Below are 19,609 nucleotides of genomic sequence, written 5' to 3'. Positions count from 1 at the left end.
ATGAAGATCCCGCGTGCCGCAACTAAGGCCCGACACAGCCAAAAATAAAAAATAAATAAATATTTAACAAATAAATAAAGTAGAACTGAATGGAGTAGTCATGAGTCACATTTTACATTTCTATCTACAGAAAATATATACTGGGAATTCACTCTGCCTTGGCCTCAGCAGTAGAGTGGAGAATAGCCAACAATAGAGCCATTAACATTAACATATGTTTCTAAGTGAGAGGAGTCTGGGAAATGAACCCAAGTAACAGTGATAACTCTGATAAGGATTACTATCAAAATGTTATCAGCAGGTACCTAAAGTTTATAAAAATTATATACACACAGTCATATACCTTTTAGAAAGGAAAAATAATTCAAACTCCAAATTCAATATAGTTATGGTTCCATATCCCAATCTGAAATTCTATGTCAAATATATAAGCCAGACTACACCACAGGATTATTATTTTAAAATACCATATAATTAAAATGTAAGTGTCATCATTTTTTCTTGCTCAACCATCACCTAGGCTCAAGTTCTTGCTTTATCACCAATTGGTTATGATCTTGAAAAAGTCACTACACTTATCTAGAACCTCAATTTTTATATCTATGAAAAAGAGAAGATATAACTAAATAATATATCATGTCTTTCAATTCATAAGCTAAGATACCAAGAAAAGCTCTTTAGGCTAGCTCACTTCTAAATACTGTTTCCAGAGTAGTAGTATTAGGCCACTGTAGACCTGACATTTGTTGGCATATTTACTTTTTTTCTGGCTGCATTGGGTCTTCATTGCTGCGCGTGGGCTTTCTCTAGTTGCGGTGAGCCGGGGCTACTCTTCATTGCGGTGCATGGGTTTCTCATTGCAGTGGCTTCTCTTGTTGTGGAGCACAGGCTCTAGGTGCACAGGTTTCAGCAGCTGTGGCACACGGGCTCAGTAGTTGTGGCTCACAGGCTCTAGAGCACAGGCTCAGTAGTTGTGGCGCATGGGCTTAGTTGCTCCATGGCATGTGGGATCTTCCTGGAACAGGGACTGAACCCGTGTCCCCTACATTGGCAGGCAGATTCTTAACCACTGCACTACCAGGGAAGTCCTGGCATATTTACTTTTAAACTAATTTTTTCACCAGAAATTTTAAATAGTAGAAGTTAGGAAATCTGTAACATAAGAAGTCTAACTTATTAACTGTTTATACATGATGGCCCCCAAGAAGAAAATCCAATGAATGTTAACCATTTAATACTGACACTCAAAATGAATTTAAAAAAAAAAAAATCTCACCTTTGGGAAGTATATCAACAGTAGAAGAAATGTGTTTTGAATCATTTACACCACAAACATTCTGATCATTTTCTTTAAGAAATAACAATTCCAAGTTATGCTGAGTTGATACCAAAGAGGGGCTATCAGGTGATGTCTTTGACATGATATTGCCACACTGCATTTTCTCTTTATCTTCATCATCATCATCACTTGAAGTTAATGGAACCCTAAAAGCAAGTAAGAATGAATGAGGAATTTTGTATTTTACAAAAATTATTTAGAAAATTACATTGATAGTTCTTTCTATATTCCATTTATTTAAGATCCAACCACAAACCCACCCTGATAACATTTTGTGTTCAATGAAGGCAATCATAGGTAGGAAATAGGTAGTTTCTAATAGTACGGAGGAGTAAAACAGGAATGCTTCTTATCCCCTTATCTCCAGTGACTCCAAAAGGAGATAAATGATATAATCACTGGTTGAGCTATTAGGACAATAATATTAATGAAATGAATAAAGTTCAAACATACTTATAAATATTCATGTATAATATTTATAATTTTCCTGTAATTAATTCTATGGAAAAGGCAAAACTCTTCCTCTGGTTTCAAACAAGTACAACTTGTATGTAAAGTTTTGTGTGTAATAAAGTCTGCTATGTTTCCAAAAGGTATCCATGTAAACTAAAGCCATATTCCTAGAGTAGTTAAATCTATGGGGGGAAAAAGAAATCTATGGAAATAGACAAAATGACCTTTTTGAATTCAGAGAAGAAAGAGTAATATGCTCCAATGATAAGGATTTTGCTTTGTATGCCAAACAAATCATAGATATTTAAAAATTACTGATAATGATAAAAATAAATACTAGAAAATATTTGTTAAAAATTTAAAGGCACCTATTAGTAGAATAGCCATTGGGAGGAAATGTCTATACCACTTGAAGAAACAGGTTAGCAAAAATTGTTTATTTTACAGAGGAGAGGTTCTGCTTCAGGTAATGGCCAAATAGCTACTATTGAATCAACCTTATCAAACATAATGACTATAAATTCTGGACAAAATATAAAAAAAACAACTACCTGAAGTCACTGGAGAGTGAATAAAAAGCAACTAGATACAGAAGAGGGATTGGCACTTAGAAAAAGGGTGAGCTTCTCACTGTTTACAAACCTCAGTCAGTGCCACATTTTCTAGAAGTTAGAAATCCAGTCTTATTAGTTCAAGGTCAGAATTCGGGACAACTACAACTGCTGTAAAGTGTGTGTGATGGGAGAAATAACAGGAAAAGTAGACAGGGGAGCCCCAAATTTTGTGCATAACCTCTCTCCAAATCTCTAGCTCATTCCTGAATCACATATATGAGAAAGATTCCAAGCGGCCCAGCTAAGGATTATAGAACTGAAATGAGATTTCATATGTTGTTCATCACAGGGAAGTAATAACAAGTCTGAGTTCAGATAAGGTAACTATCTACTAAAATAAAACATCAAACTTGTTGGAGGAATATATCTGAATCCAGATTTTCTACAACATAGGAGCCACAATGTCAGGGGTACAATCCAATACTATTCAATATATGAAGCAACAGAAAAACATGATTCAAACTCAAGAGAAAAAGATAATCAACAGAGAATGATCCAAATAAATAAATGGCCAATAAGCACATGAAAACATGCTCAGTTTCATTAGTCACCCAAAAAATCCAAATCAAAACCACAGTGAGATACCACTTCATATCCACTAGGATGGCTATAATCAGAAGGATAGATAATAACAAGTGTTAGTGAGGATATGGAGAAACTGGAACCCTAATACTTTGCTGGTGGGAATGTAGAACAGTACAGCACCTTTGGAAAACACTTTGCCAATTCTTCCAAAAGTTAAACATAGAGTTACATGATCCAGCAATTCCACTGGTAAGGGTACACCCAAGAAAATGAAAAATATGTCCACACAACAACTTTTATATGGATATTCATAGTACCATTACTCATTTACAGCCTAAAAGTGGAAAGAGCACAAATGCTCATTAACAGATAAATGGATAAACAAAATGTAGTTTATCCGTACCAGCCATTAAAAGGAATGAAATACTAATACGTGCTATAATATGGATGAAACATGAAAATGTTATGCCAAGTGAAAGAAGCCAGACACAAAAGGCGACATATTGTGTGATTCCATTCATATGAAATGTCCAAAATAGGCAATCCATAGAGACAGAAAGTGGATTAGTGGTTGCTGGGGCCTGGGGAAGAAGAGATGAGAAATGACTACTAATGGATATAGGTTTTCTTTTTGGAGTGATGAAAATATTCTGGAATTGGAGAGTGGTGAATGTTGCACAACTTTGTGAATATATTAAAAACCACTGCATTGTATACTTTAAAAAATAAACTTCATATTATGAGAAATTTTATGTTAATGTGAACTATATCTCAATTTTTAAAAAATAAGTAGAAAAAAGGAAATAATAAGGTGCAGACACCAAAGAAATATGAAACCAAAAAAAAATTGAGAAAAAACAAAAATCAATGAAACCAAAAGCTGAGTTTTTTTAAGAGATCCGTAAAATTGACAAAACTCTAACTAGTTTGATCAAACTTTACTGTCTAGATGAAATGGATAATTTTCTAAAAAGACAAATATTTTCTAAGTTGACCTGAAAAGAACAGAAAATCTGAAAAGCCCTCCATATCTATCTAAGAAATGAAATTAATAATTAAAAACTCCAGACCCACTTCTCTTATGAATTCTCTCAAATACTTAAGGGAGAAATACCAATTGTACAATTTTTTTCAGAAAATGGAGGAAGAGGGAATGCTTCTTATCTCATTTTACAAAGCCAGCAAAACCATCATCAAAACCTATCAAATATATAATAAGAAAATTATACACCAATATTCCTTATGAAAATAAGTACAAAATTCTTTAAGTAATTATTAGCAAGTCAAATCCATCAACACATAGAAAGAATAATACACCATTATTATACACCATGACCAAGTGTAATTTATTCTAGGAATGTAAGGTTGGTTTAACATTAAAAAAATCAAAGTCACATTAATAGAACAAAGGAGAAAAGTTATGATTCTCTCCACAGATACAGAAAAAACAAAGTTGAAAAAATTCAATACAAATTCATTATTAAAACTCTCAGCAAACCAGAATAAAAAGGAACTTCCTCAACTTGCAGAAACGGTGCCAACTTTTCAACAGTAAAGAGAGAAGCCAGAAGACAATGAAATGATACCTTTAAATTGCTAAAATTTAATAACCTAAAGTTTTATAATTGCAAACATAATCTTTAAAAATGAAGGTGATATAAATATGTTTCCAGAAAAATAAAAGCTGAGTGGATGCATTGCTAGTACCTGCACTAAATAATAAAGGATTTCTTCAGGCAGAAGGAAAATTATCCCAGAAGGAAATAAAACACAAGAAGCTTATTTGTGAATTTTACCTCAATACAGCTGGAAAAACAAAAAATAAAATACAATTAAAAAGGAGCATACAATTAAAAAATGCAGGAAGCAATACGAAGAAATTGGAAATGAATATTGACTACACAAAACAGTGTAACTACAGTGAAAGTAGTTAATTTGTGGGATTAAAATATATGCAGAATGAAAATACATAATAATAACATAAAGGCAGGACACAGGAATGTCGAGTCGAAGTGTTCGAAGGTGCTAGCATTATTGAGGAATGTTAATACAATAATCAGTATTAGAGTATAATAAATCAAGGATGAGTGTTGCTATCATTAGGGTCATCAAAAAGGAATAGAAGTTAATAGACAAGGAAAATTAAATTATGAAAAACATTTTATTTCAAATGAAATAAAGAAAGGAGAGAAAAAAGGAACATAAAACAGGTGGCTCAAATAGAAAATAACTAGATGGCAGATATAAATCCAACTCTCTCAGGAATTATATTAAATGTAAACATAACAGCTATTCTAATTAAAAGAGATGATATTACATTAAATTCATTTTTTAAAAAAGGTAAACCTACATGCATTTTAAATATAACAGAGAGTTTGAAAGTATAGAAAAGGACATACCATGGCAATGTTATAGCAGACAAGTAGACTTTAAAGCAGTATCATTTCCAGAAATATTTCATATTGATAAAACAATTTATCAGGAAAACAAATCAATCCTAAATTTATATGCATCTAGTAACAATTTTAAAATATATAAGCAAAAAACTGACAGAACTAAAAGGAGAAATAGATAAATCCATAATCACAGTGGTAGACTTTAATGCACTTCTCTCAACAGCTGATAAACAGACAAGAGAAGCAGGAAGGATATGGAAAGTCTGAACAATATAATCAGCAAACCTGACATAATTGACATATATAAAATACTGCATCCAACAGCCACAAAATACACATTCTTTCCATGTGTACCAAAAATATTTACCAAATTAGACTAAGCTGTGTTCTAATGCAAGTCTCAATAAATTTAAAACAACTAAAATCACTTGAACTATATTCTGTAATCACAAAGGAATTAAATTAGAAACCAACAAAAAGTAATTAGAAGAAAACACCCAGCTGCTTGGAGATTAAATAATCTTGTAAATGATCCATGAGTCAAACAATGTATCTGAACCGAAGGTAATAAATACTTTGAAATAAATGATAATAAGGATACAGCTTATCAAAAAATGTGGGATGCAGCTAAAGGAGAAAAATAGCCTTAAATGTAGGCAGCTATGCCCCAACAACTTCATATTTTTGAAAAGGCTTAAAAACAATAATCTAAACCATTTTAAGAAACAAATAATTACAGTAATAATAAAACTTTTAAATTGAAAAGATAAACACAACACTGTAAATCAACTATACTTCAATAAAATTTAAAAAAGAAAAGAGATAATAAGAAGCAGAATAAATGCAATAGGAAATAAATATACTAAAAGAAGGATCAACATAGCCCCAAAGATGATTCATCTTTGCAAAGATGATAACATTGATAAATCTCTAGGGCAAAACTAATCAAGAAAAAAGTGAAAAAAAACAAATAGCCAACACTGAGAAAGAAAAAGAGAACATCATTATGTACCCTATAGCAGACATTAAACGTGTAACTAAAGCTATTCTGAACAATTATATGCCAATAATTTGATATTTTAAATGAAATGGACAAATCTTTTTAAAAATTAACAAACCTGACAAAAGAAGAAATAGAAAAGCTGAATATTCTTACATCTATTAAAATGGGATGTTATCAAAAATGTTTCCACAAAAAAACTTCAGGTCCAGATAACTTCTCCCAAATATTTAAAGAAAAAATATTTTTTTACACAAATACCTCCAGAAAATAGAAAGAGGGGTATTTATCAATTCACTTACTGTGACCAGCATAATATAAATATCAAAACTTGACAAAATATATTATAATAAAGGAAAATTATACATCATCTTCATTATTAAAACACATCCAAAAATCCTTTAAAGGATTAGCAAAATAAATTTAGTGATATGTATCAAAGGGATATATTATCAGGAGCAATTCATTTCAGGATTGTAAGTGATTTAACATTAAAAATATCAATTCTAATTCATTACCTTAGTAGAAAAAATATTAAAAATTCATTACATTAATAGAAAAAAAAGAGAAAAATATTATCTTCTCAATAGTGACAGAAAAAGCATTTGATAAAATCCAACAGCCATTGATGAAAAAACTCTCAGCAAACTAGGAGTACAATGGAACTACTTTAATCTGATAAAGAGAATCCATAAAAACCTAAGAGCAAACATATTAAATAATGGGAATACAATAAGAATACCCACTGTTAGTACTTTTATTCATTACTGAACAAGACATAATCAGTCCAACAGGGTAAGAAACAAAAGATAAAAGGCCTATAAACTGGAGAGGTGGGTGAAGGGAAAACTGTTCTTATTTACAAATAATAAAATTCTATTAATAAAAAATTTTTAAAAAACTATGGATAAACTATTAAAATTAATAGCAACGTCAATGTAAACAAGGTCAATATTCAAACATTAGTTGTATTTCTATATACTATCATCAAAAAGAAAAAGAAAATTTGAAAACTATCAAGAATAGCACTAAAAAAAGAAAAAATAAATAATAAATAAATAAATAAATAAAAAGAATAGCACTAAAAACATCAAATAAGTAGGAATAAATGTAAGATGTGCAATAACTGTATTCTAAAAGCTCTGAAATTACATACATAATATCTAAAAAACAGAGTGATATACCATGGTAATGGATGAAACACTCACTTTTATAAAGTGTCAATTTTCCCCAAACTGAACTATATTCTACGTAATCCCAATCAAAATTCCAGGTGTGTGTGTGTATGTAAACTGACAAGCTGATTCTAAAATTCACATGGAAATGCAAAAGGTCAAGAATGGCCGATTAACATATATTTTTAAAGCATAAATAACTAAAATAGAGATTCAAACTATCAAATATCGAGACTTATTATAAAGCTAGTAATTAAGATAGTGTGGTTTTGACAAAAAGACTCATGTAATAGAATAGTGAGTTCAGAAATAGACCCATACATATCCAGTCACTTGATTTTTTATACAGATGACAGTGCAATGAGGTGGGGAAAGGATGGTCTTTTCAATAAATGGTTCAAGGTCAACAGGATTTCCACACTAAAAAAATAAATGACTCTTCTCTCACATCATACCCAAAATTCTAGGTAGACTGAAGATCTAAACATGAAAGGGAAAATAATAAAGCTTTTGAAAGAAAACATACATAGGAGAACACGTCATGACCTTGCCAATTGGTAAAGGCTTCCTTAAAAGACACAGAAAGCATAACCATAAGAGGGAGGGGGACAAACAGATATAGATATATAAATTGGGTTCATCCAAAGATACCATTAAGAGAGCAAAGAGGCAAGCCACAGAGTAACAGACATTTGTATGCACAAAGAATTTATACACAATGTATAGAAAGAACTCCTACAAATCTGCAAAGAAAAAAAAAAAAGATAACCTGATAGAAAGAAAATAAACATATAAACAGATGCCTAACTTCATTAAGTATCGGGAAATTAAAACTTCAGCGTACTACCTCTACACCCCATATGGCTAAAATGAAAAAGACAGACAATAACAAGTGTTGTTGGAGATACATAACAACAGGAATTCTCATATATTGCTGTTAGAAATGTAAACTGGCATAATCCCTTTAGAAAACTGTTTAGCAGTTCCTTCCAAAGCCAAATACATGTAAACTCAGCAATTCTACTCCTAAGTATATACCCAACAGAAATGTATATATATATTAGTCAAAAGGCAGATACAAGGTAGAATTATTTATAATAGACCAAACCTAGCAAAAAAACTAAAAACAGAAGGATGGATAAATTATGGAATAATCATACAATGGAATACTACACAGCAATGAGAATGACTGATCTACAACTACATAGGACAATATGGATGAAATCTCGTGAACACAATGTTGAGTTACAGAAGCCAGAGACCAAAATCATACATCCTGTATGATTTCATTATAGGAAATTCAAAACTAGGCAAAATTAATTAATCTACAATGTTAGTAGTCAGGATAATATTTATCCTTGGGTGGGTGATGAGTAGTGACTGGCAAGGGGCACAAGGATATCTGAGGTACTGGTAATAATATGTTTCTTGGTCTGGTTATTGGCTATACCATATAGTGTTCACTGTGAAAAGTCATCATTCTCTAAAGATTTTGGCACTTTTCTAAAATGTACATTATACTTCAAACAAAAGTTTACTTAAAAAAACACAAGAAAATTTTCTGGAGGGCAAGTTAACACTTGATTCATACATTTACATGAAATAATGCATGCATAATGACGGCCAAGATTTTCTTGAAAAAGAACTGAGCACCTACAAGACAACAAAATGTACTATTTTAAAACTATATTAATTAAAACGTACAAGTGCAATGTGGTGCCAGTACAGAATAGACAAAACAATGGAACAAACTGGAATGAATAGAAAATGACACAGTGGATAAAAGAATTTTTTTTTACTATAGTGCAGATACCACTTCAATACATAAGTGCACTTTGTACACTTAAAAAAATGCATTAAATCTATAATTTATGTAACAGAAAGAACATTGTCTAAAAGAGACAAGACAATTCTGATCAATGCTATTAATTCATTGAGTCATTTTACCTCTCTGGACCTCAGTAACTGTCTTTAAAAGTGATAGGTTTGAAATAGGGTATTTACTAAGATTATAATCAAATTAATCAAGAAATGGGAATTTTGGTCAGGAGAATAGTAATGATGAAAGTTAATTTTAAAGTCTGAGTAGTATGCAAGATAATAAAGGTAGAAATAGTTATCAGATTTACCCAGCAGAAAACACGAGGCCAGTGGTGACCTGGAGGAAAAGAAAGAACTGAAGAGTAGCAGGATTCTATAGATGACCTTGGTTATTGAATTGATGGGTAAGTTTCCTTGGAGCCCTGAAAATACAACCTGTAGCAAGATACCACAACCATCTCATTTCTACCTTAACAGGCAACTACAGGTTGATGAAACCTGAACATTACATAACACACACAGATTATGTTGTATGAAAATCTAAGTATTCTGAACCAGTGTAATTCAAACCTATGTAACTCAAGGTCTACCTGTGCCTCTTTCTTCTCTAGAAACTATGGGAAAGCTAAATATTATTTCAAAGTTTAAAACTGAATTCTATTAGATTATATCTTCAATTTCTTTCACTGGTACAATATTGACAAGTATTTCATTATTTATTTTTAAATGTTTTTCTGTTTCGAGGAAGCAAACCAAATAAAAACTTTTCGAAGTCCAATTCAGGTAAAAGTGCACCAGTCAGTATTTAACCAAGTTTTGAAGCAATTACCTTGCAAATGGAAGACGCATCAATTTGCACTGTTTACTAACCCGTCTCTTCTTGCTACTTGGCAGAAGAAAGGGACTCTGATGGAACTATTTTTGAAAAGAACACAGAAAATGAAAATGAATGAAATTTCTAATCTCATTAGATCATGTTTGTCATTAAAGTACCAAATTATACAAGGATATTAACAGTAATAGAACAATTCTTGCATTTAGCCTTCAATAGTTTAATGAGAACAATGTGATGATAAGGTTAAACACAGTTCATCCTTAATCATGCCATACAAAGATAATCACTACTAATATTTTGGTATATAACCTCCCAAACTTTATTCTATGCCTATGAATAAATACACACGTCTATACTCATGCATATACAATATTTCTACATATACATTTGACCCTTGAAGAACATGGGGATCTAGGATCTACCTCTATTTTTTTCCCCTAATAGTTTTTCGATTGTGTCCATGTTCTTAAAAATAATACAAATTCTTCCCTAATTTGAAATATGACTTTTCTACTAATATCTTTTATGTTTTTGAGTCTGTTTTGTCTTGTGTTCCATGAGCTGTCTAATCCTGTGTTACTTTTAATCAAAAGCTTATTTTTATATAAAAATTTCAATAACCAATTGTATCAAATAATAATGTGCTGTTAGCCAATTAAAATTAATATTATCTCCATTCCTTGGTATAAAGTTTAAGATATGTATCTCTAACCTTGATGCTACTTAACTTATCTCAATTATCCTCAATAATGCTAAAAATATTACACTATTTAGACACAAATTCTACTTACCTCAGAAAGAGTGCTCATTTCAATTGCAGTTATCAAGTTATTGTTCATGAGTGCTTCTATTTCTATAAGCTTCTTATTCTGAAATAAAGAAAGAGCCTTCTAATCAACTAAGATTTGGAGTTTATTATACCATACATGTACAAATACCATCAGCTGAGAAGACTTAAAAAATAACAGATCACATTAGGCTAAAAAGGTGCTACACTGCAATAGTTCAAACAGACACAGACACAGACACATACGCACACGTTTTGAATGCTTTTGAGCTATCAATCATAAATTTTCCTACTTTTTTTTTTTGGCAGCACCACGCGGCATGTGGGATCTTAGTTCCCTGACCAGGGATCGAACTCGAGCTCCCTGCATTGGAAGCACAATGTCTTAGCCACTGAACCGCCAGGGAAGTCCCTTCCTACATTTTTAATCTTCTCATAATAATAATACATCATGTGGCAACTGAACACAGTTTGTCAGCCACAGGAATTTAACCTCCAAGAAGTATAGTAAGTCATTTTTCCATTTTAAATTAATTTCTACTCATTTTGGAGTTAGAGCTATAGCTGTAGCTGTAACCTAGCTAAGCACTGGCTCTTACTGCCCTGCTGTGGACAGAGTTGGAAGTTGGAAGGAAAAGCAAGGACTACAATCTTCATTCTACTTGGCTTGTAGCCAGTGGAATGTTGCCATTAACAGAGAATACAAACACTCAGGGAACTTCCCTCCTTTCAACTCACTGGAGGAATTATGCCCATCTTCTTAAAATATATTAATGTATCAAGTTTTGCTTATGATAAGCAATCAAATGTTGATCAAGGTATTATATTAGTTTGCAGAGCCACAAGTACACATTTAGAATGTAGATTCAAGACACCTATTTTATTACCCAGTAACAGGTTGTCCATTAACATGGCACACTCTTTCAATATTTTACAATAATTACAGGTTTGAAAAACATTTAAAGCTTCTAAAATAATACAGTTTTAGAATTCAAACACAATATAGTTTCCACACCAAATTATTTAGCTTTAGACGAAGAAATGTGTTCTCAAAATTCAGTTTCTCCACTTCTTTTTGCAGTAGCATCTTTTCAGTCGTAATTCTTCGAGAATTTTCTTTCTCTCTGCTAAGAGCCTGAGCTAATGCCCTGTTGTTGTGCTTTAAAGAAATTTTGAAAATAGAAGAATTGTCTGTAAAAAAATTGTAAGAGTTAATATTGAACATCTTAATACATTTTCATATTCCTTAATAAAACTACTTTGGACAAAACATATTTCACTTTGTAAGTTTTAGCTGAAGTTAGAAAAGAAGAGCATGACAACACAGATGGAATTTTGAAAAAAATGTACCCAGAGTTTGGAGCTGGAGAAATAAAAGCTAGATAGAAGGTGAATAAGAGTTGTGAGAAATGCAGAATGTTTGTGAATACAGAGTTAGGAATAAGAGGACTCTAATATAGACACAGTATTCTAGATAATTAGATCAGTCACAAAAACTAAATCTTGATACTTGCTGCTCTGCCTTCCTTCCTACTTTTGACTAGGAGGTAGAATGCAGAAGCTGATCCCACAGCTCTAACTAAAGATGTCCTAGAGAAATTAGGGTAGCCAATCTGTGAAAATTTTACAGCCAGTTTCTGTGGCTCCAGAACTGAACAAATTAATGCTCCCAAAGTCCATTTTTCAAAACCTCAAGTAGAAAGGCAGCATACTTACTGTAACGTCGGACAGATCATCTAAACCCTGTGGGATCTTCTACCTCCACCTTAGATATCCTACCTCTTATTTCTAGGCATCTATTGCAATCTAAACTTGACCCCTTCTCTTTACAAGTACTATGTAAATATAATTTAAATCAGAATGCTTTCCCGTTGTTAGCAAAAGAAATTTAACTGTGAATTCCTTGGTAACGCTCACCTTACATATAGTGTTCCCTTAGTACACCTAAAGCATAATTATATTTTCATAATTTTGATTTACATGCCACTATTCAATAACACATCCCTTGAATTTAAAGTTATAGTATATGTAATATGTTTTATAATAGTAATATATATTTTTATGTAATAGTATTAATAGCTATAGTAATAGTAATGGTAATAATAGTTTATAATACTAATAATATTTTTTTAAATACTCAGGGAAAGCTTGGGCTTCTGACAAAAACAGAGTCCAAAAAGTACTTTATTTTTGGCACAAAGAAAGTAGATTCAGACAGCCACCTTTGACATATCAAGTGGAAATAGACTAGAACCAGTTTAGAACTTCCAGAAGCTAAAGGTTAATAACATTTTCCTGTTGCACTCCTCAGACTCAGTGTATTCCTTCACAGCAGTGGGCATGCAATGGTCCTGCCAACGAGAATAGGAAACTGCCACTATAGAAAGTGATCTAATACAAAAGATGGTCCTAGAGACCTGGGTAGGAGCAACATTACGATTTAAAGATACTCAGGAGGCTGGGCTATTTTTTCGCACGTGTTGATCAACAGGAAACCTCCCCCAATCCTGCTAAGATGGAAATGAATCATTGAGATAATTTTCAGAAGTAATGAAAATTTATCTTGGGGTGTTTCCCTGACTTTTTTTTTTTTTTTTTGCCTTCTGATATCTTAGCTCCAGAATCCATGAAACACCATCTCCAAAGAGCTCAGTGCCCTCAGGATGAGCTTTGGTTACATAAAATCACCCACTACAGCACACTATCTGGGCCAACCACCTCTAGATTACCCATCATCCAAATGCTGCAATATGTCAGAAGGACAATCCGTCACTTTTTTTTCAGCTCTTTTTCAGAAATGTCACGTTGGTATTTTCTTTGCAGTGTAGGAGGTAGCTGCCTTGGGCCACCCCAGCCTCACTGCTGAAAATTCAGCTGTCACCACTGACAGTAAATCATCATAACCATCCAACTAACAGGAGTTGAAGGAGATAGGAAGAACTGAACAGAGAAAGTGTCATTTAACAAAATAGTCATTTTAGTCATTTTCTATACTTGAAAAAGCATCAAATACTATATCAATTCTCCAGAAAAAAGTAAAAATGTGAGTATACTTTAAGACTAATAACACTTACTTATTATTTTTGTTTTGATTTTTGAAGCAAGAGAAACATTCAACTTAGCAGCCTTTGAAATTCTTTTCTCTTTCACATGTCTTTTAATTCCTGAGGTAAAAAGTGAACCAGTTTCCATCACTGGGTACTCCATCACTGAAGTAAAAAAAAGAAAGAAAGAAAGCAGGAAATCATAGTATTAATAAATGGAAAAAGGATAACTGATAAATACATTCTAAGAAGTAAATCATGACTGAAATAATATACTTTATACATATTTGCAGAACCCTTCATATAAAATCTGAAAGTATGAATATAATCAAAAGTGGTTTAAAAGTAGAATCCTAAAAAGGTAAATGACTTTGTTTTTTCGTTCAAACCTATATCATTATATCTGCCTGCCAGGAGCTAGGCTAGGCACTGGGGACAAAAAACAGGATACAGCTGCATAGGAAGGCATAGTCATGGAATGCACAGTCCAGCGTGGGCACAGACTCTATTGTGATACAAAGTAAGAAGTGTAACCTTAGAGACATGCACAGAAGAAATATACCTAATCCTATGGGGACTGTTCCCACTTCATCCTCGGACATACACTTCATTTCTCTGCAGCCTTTACAGCAAAACTCCTTAAAAAAATTGCCTATAGTCAGTTTCCAATCTTCTTGTAACCCTATTTCACTCAGGCTTTCACTCAATTCCAACAAAACTGCTTTTGCCAAGGTTTCTAATGACCTCCACACTGCTAATCTAATGGTCAGTTCTCAGTCCGCATCTAACTTGATCTAAGAGCAGCATTTAATGTGGTTAATTTCTCTTTCCTCCTCAAAAACGATATTTCCTCAGCTACCAGAACACCAAACTCTTGGGGGTTTTTTTTTCCCTAGCTAACTAGCTGCTTCTTTCCAGTCTCTTTTACAGATTCTTCCAACCTATAATAAGTTCTCTCCTTGGATTTCTTCTCTTTATCTACCCTCAATCTTTTGGTGTATTTTATGTATTTAAGTCATGGCTTAAAATACTACCTAGGTATCAAGAACCCCAAAATTTATGTCCTCTGTCTGGATCTCTTTCCTGAACTTCCCTGGATTCATATAGCTGTCTACTCCACAATTCCACTTGGATAACTAAAATAGCATATCCAACTTGACCTGCCCAAACCTGCTTCACTCAGAGCCTTCCCCACTTCAGTTAACGGCATCTCCATCCTTCCAGTTGCTCTAGTCAAAAAATCTCTCACATCCCAATTTACCTTCACAATGCATTTAGAATCTGACGATTTCTCAGTATCTCCACTGCTACCAACCTAGACTAAGGCACTAAATGTCTCACCTGAATTATTTCAATAGCCTCTTACCTCCCTACTTCCACTCCTGCCCTCACTACCGTCTATTAATCTATACTTTCTAAAACTCTCCACCACCTGCTCTTCTTCCCATTTCTATAACTTTAAACTCCTCCTTCTCTCCCCCTAGTCCATTCCTCTCAAGCCACAGTGGCCACCAAGATCTAACTGCTCCTGACATATGCCAGGCATTCTTCAGCTTCAGGTCCCTTGTATTGGAGTACCCATTCCAGGGTGACTTACCACACAGAGATTGAGGTACAGTCATTCCTTGGTATCTGCAGGGTACTAGTTGCAGGACTCCCACAGATACCCAAATCCACCATGCTCAGGTCCGTTATATAAAATGGCATAGTATTTACATATAACCTGGGCACATCCTTCTGCATAGTTTAGATTACTTATAGTACCTAATACAATGTAAATAGTTGTAGAAGCAATATAAATGTTATGTAAATAGTTGCTCGGCAATTAGCAAATCAAACTTTGCTTTTTGGAACTTTCTGGAATTTTCCCCAATTTTTTCCATCAGTGATCCGGTTGGTTGAAGGAGATGATTCGGAACCCGAGAGTCGGACAGGAGAGCCGACTGTATTATAAATAGTGGTTAGACTGTGTTGGTGCCCCAGTTCTAATATTTCATAGCTATGTGAGCCTAGCATCTCCAAGTCTCAATTTCCAGACTTAGAAAATTATAAAAAGTCAGAGCATCTCACTGTAGGGACTTAATGAGCCAACGCATATACAGTGCCTAGTACTGGACGTAGCACAGAGCGCTCACTAACATTACCTATGTATTATTACTCTGTAGCTCTTGTCTGGCTAGCATCTCGGCTAAAGCAGAACTATTCAATCCCACATCCAATTCTCCTGAATTGGATTCCTCATCTAGAAAAATCATAGTCCCTATTTGCCTACCGAAATCCTACCTGTGCGTCAAGACCCAGTTCTGGTTCTAAGTTCTTCCCAGTCGTCTATCACCGCTTCGCCTTCAGTCAGCCTCCCTTTTAATCGAGCTCTCCAAAGGAAAGGGCTCCTCCAAGAACTTGAGTAAGCAGTCTCTAACATTCATTCAGCCTATTTACTGAGCGCTCACAGTGAGCCAGATACTGTTCTAAAAGCAGTAGAGCAGTCATATAGACAGAAATCCCTTCCTACAGGAGCTGGGTTTCTGCCTGGCGGCTGGCCCCCCTCATGGAGCCGAGAGCTCAAATCCCAGGGGCAAGAAGCAGCGACTCAGATCCAAAGCAGGGCCTTCCTCAAGAAGCCCCTCCGAGCCAGCACTGGGCCCGGGGGCCGGGAGACCCGAGGCGGAGTGGGCGGGGCCGCGGGCCGCGCGCGGCTCGGCGGACCAGAGACCCGGGAGGGCAGCGCCGGGAGGTTCGGCTCAGGAAAGGCATGGGTCCCGCCAGACAGGGCAAGGCCACGCCAAATGTCACAGGTCACCGACTTACCGCTTTTTCAGCGTGGTGGGACCACCGCTCAGCTCCCGGAGCCCAGCCCTCGGGGCCAAGGCTTGGGTTTAAACTCCGTAGCCGTTAGCGGTTGCCTCGTCAGCCAATCAGGTCCCGAGAAGGCGGCGCAAAGCAGCTTGGTTACCAGGAAGTGGGAGGTGGAAGGGGAGGGACCTCGCCGCGGGCGATGGAAGGGGGCGTGGCCAGGCAAGCCAGGGCGACTCAGCCTGGGTGGAAGGCTTTGAGCAGGTTCTGTTGCGCTGTTTCCTGATGATTTTGAAAAAGAAAACGCTCCTTTGACAAAGCTACCTTTGTGAGTCAGATGTTTAAAAGGCTTGACAGCCACCTGAAGCCTGTTGGAAAGTTTTTGTTGTTTCTGACGTTACTGTGAGGCTGCCCGCCCACATTTTACCAGTTCTTCTGTATCCTTGCACTATGATGCCAGCAGCGTCATTTCGTTTCCACTTAAAAGCCCTCCCCATTTTTCTTTTAACTTTTCGAGGGGAAAGCGGCCATGAAATTTCGTTGAAAATCCTGGATCTCATTAATACTCAGGTCTTATATTAATGGTTTGTTTTAGCTAAATATACAAGAATGGCATTTTCTGTGATTCAGAGCTACACAAAAATATATATTACTCACTTTATGTTACAGGTCAATTAGCTTAGTTTCCTTTCACAAGTGACTTTCATAATCCATACAAAGAATTTAGAAAAACTATACAGAGAAGAAAATTTCCTCTTTGTATGCCATTAGATTGAAAACGAAAATAGCTTGTTAAATCTAGGTTTTAATAATTAATTATACAGTGATGCAGTCAACTTCATATTCTTGTCAATATTTTGTTCATTTGGGGACATTTGAGAATCACAACTTTCCATTTTACTTTAGAGAATCTAGACAAATGATGCAAAACATGGTTTTGAGTTAGATCTTAAATATATTTCAAGATTGGTCTCCATTGAGATCTAGCTATGTGAGTCTTGTGTAAGTAGAACAGTTTTTATTGATTGGCTGCCTGCTAAAATAACAGTCTATACGACAGTAAAAACTTCAATAATAGTGGTTTAAAATGAAATATATTGATTATAGAAATTTCTGGTTATCAAGGGGTTAACTAGCTGTATATCCTGTGTACCCAGCCTGACACATTAAATGCTCAATATATATTATATGTACCTTATTTCAGAGCAGTTCAGAGAATTTAATGAACCAAATGCCTGTAAATTATAAAAAGCTCTTGAAAATGTAAATTCTTATCATACAAAATCATAAACCTAAAAAGTGTAATTGACTGGGCTGAATTTAACCTGACCTCAGCTTGCTTTTAGGTCATTTGCCTCTTGGGTGGAGGCAAATGGATAGAGCCAGAAGCCCTGGGCTAGGAGTGTGAAGATACAGTTAGCTGTATTGAACACACATTACCTTTGGGTTCTTTGTTCCAAGCTCCTTATCTATAAATTAAATGAGCTCACAGTTGTGTTGGGATACTCTCCTGCACAGGGCACTGATTTTGCTCCTCTCCATCTCCTTAATTTTCGTACTCATTAGTCACCTGATTTTCTCTACCTAAGAGTAGATTCCAGTCAATTAAAATTTGATTGTCCTGACCCATACCCCAAACACACACCAAAAAAGAGGAAGGAGGGAAAGGGAGAAGAGGAAAGCTTCCTGCCAAACAACAATAAGAATGAACAATCCTCTTTACCATCTCAGCACTACTAAAACAAAAATCATCCTAGAAAAACAGTCCCTGAACAGGAGCCACGTAGAAGCACACTGCAAATCAATAAGCCAATAAAACAAAGTAGAAATAGTGTACATATATTTTATTAAACCATCTGATCTCATAACCCATATCAGTCTGGCAGGTTGAAAATTAGCCCAAGAAAAATTAACCTAATCTGATAGAAGCAGAAAAGGACGCTGGGTTATTTAAAGCATTTCTGGAGAGTATAGAGATACAGGCTTGGAAAACAGGCAGGAACAGGGGCTCTGGCAGCGGACAAGGACCCAGCCACAGTCACAGCCTGTGAAGATGCTGCTGATCCTGCAGAGCCAGCAGTGGCTTTGAATGCTGCTGTTGGGACCATCACTGTCACTGCTGCTACCTCTGGGAAAAGTGGGCATACTGTATGGCAGTGCTCCCCACCCCTGCCACTTGGCATCACTAGCTCCTGTTGCTAGGCCTGGGTTGGGTGTGCCTGACTGGTCAAGCTTGGATCACAGGCTACAAACCCTAGCTGCAAGGGAGTCCTGAACATTCAGCCTGTATCTGGCTTTATCAGATTCTTAGTGAGAGGCCATCTCTGCCTCCCACCTAGACTCAGGAAGGGCATTTTGAGCTGGGCAGCCAAAAGAATGACAAAGGTTTGTTTCAGTATTTTATGCTACCTTACTACAACCATTATTTCTATTCTCATTAATGAGAAGACTTCCTGCTATGCCCGGTGAGGGACAGGTAATAATTATAATTGCAACAGATAACATTTATCAAGTGCTTACCATTTCCTAAGCCCTGTGTCAGGCCCTTTATATGCCTTCTAAGTTGTCACAACGATCCTATGTGGTAGGTACTATTATTGCCTTTTTATGGTTGAGGAAACTGAGGCACAGAATATTTGAGTAACTTCTGCAAAGTTTAGTAAGCAGCATAGCTGGGATTTAAACCCAGGCAGTCTGGCCTGGGCCTCTTTGAAAGAGGATAAGTGACTTGTCATCTGCCACTTCGGTTTCGAGGCACGGCGTCCATCATGTGAATTTCATCAGGCTGCCTGCTTGCCAGCCTCCTCTTTTTCTTCAGTATACGTTT

General features: G+C 35.2%; 1 protein-coding gene across 7 annotated transcripts in view; it reads right to left on the bottom strand.

Annotated features, from left to right (window-relative positions):
* The window catches only part of LOC103004188 (shugoshin 2-like), a 48,472-nt gene extending 31,537 nt beyond the window's left edge, over positions 1–16,935 (bottom strand). For 2 of the 7 annotated variants that reach the window (XR_009008979.1, XR_009008980.1), the window contains exons 1-6: positions 16,273–16,709; positions 14,020–14,154; positions 11,961–12,136; positions 10,950–11,027; positions 10,153–10,238; positions 1,277–1,485 (exon numbers count right to left, since the gene is read on the bottom strand). Coding sequence is in view for 5 of the 7 variants with exons in the window: in XM_057550919.1 (XP_057406902.1) it covers positions 1,277–1,485; positions 10,153–10,238; positions 10,950–11,027; positions 11,961–12,136; positions 14,020–14,152 (682 nt within the window). In the remaining 2 variants the exon portion in view is untranslated. Of the gene's footprint in view, positions 1–1,276; positions 1,486–10,152; positions 10,239–10,949; positions 11,028–11,960; positions 12,137–14,019; positions 14,156–16,272; positions 16,710–16,797 lie in introns of those variants that run through there. The other 5 variants (XM_057550919.1, XM_057550922.1, XM_057550918.1 and 2 more) reach the window with 5 other exon arrangements.
* Between the last annotated feature and the right edge of the window lie 2,674 nt (positions 16,936–19,609).

Source organism: Balaenoptera acutorostrata, chromosome 8, assembly GCF_949987535.1.
Source record: "Balaenoptera acutorostrata chromosome 8, mBalAcu1.1, whole genome shotgun sequence".
Classification (NCBI taxonomy): Eukaryota; Metazoa; Chordata; class Mammalia; order Artiodactyla; family Balaenopteridae; genus Balaenoptera; species Balaenoptera acutorostrata.
The sequence above is the reverse complement of the archived record's forward strand: the minus strand, read 5'-3'. Positions and strand labels throughout refer to the sequence as shown.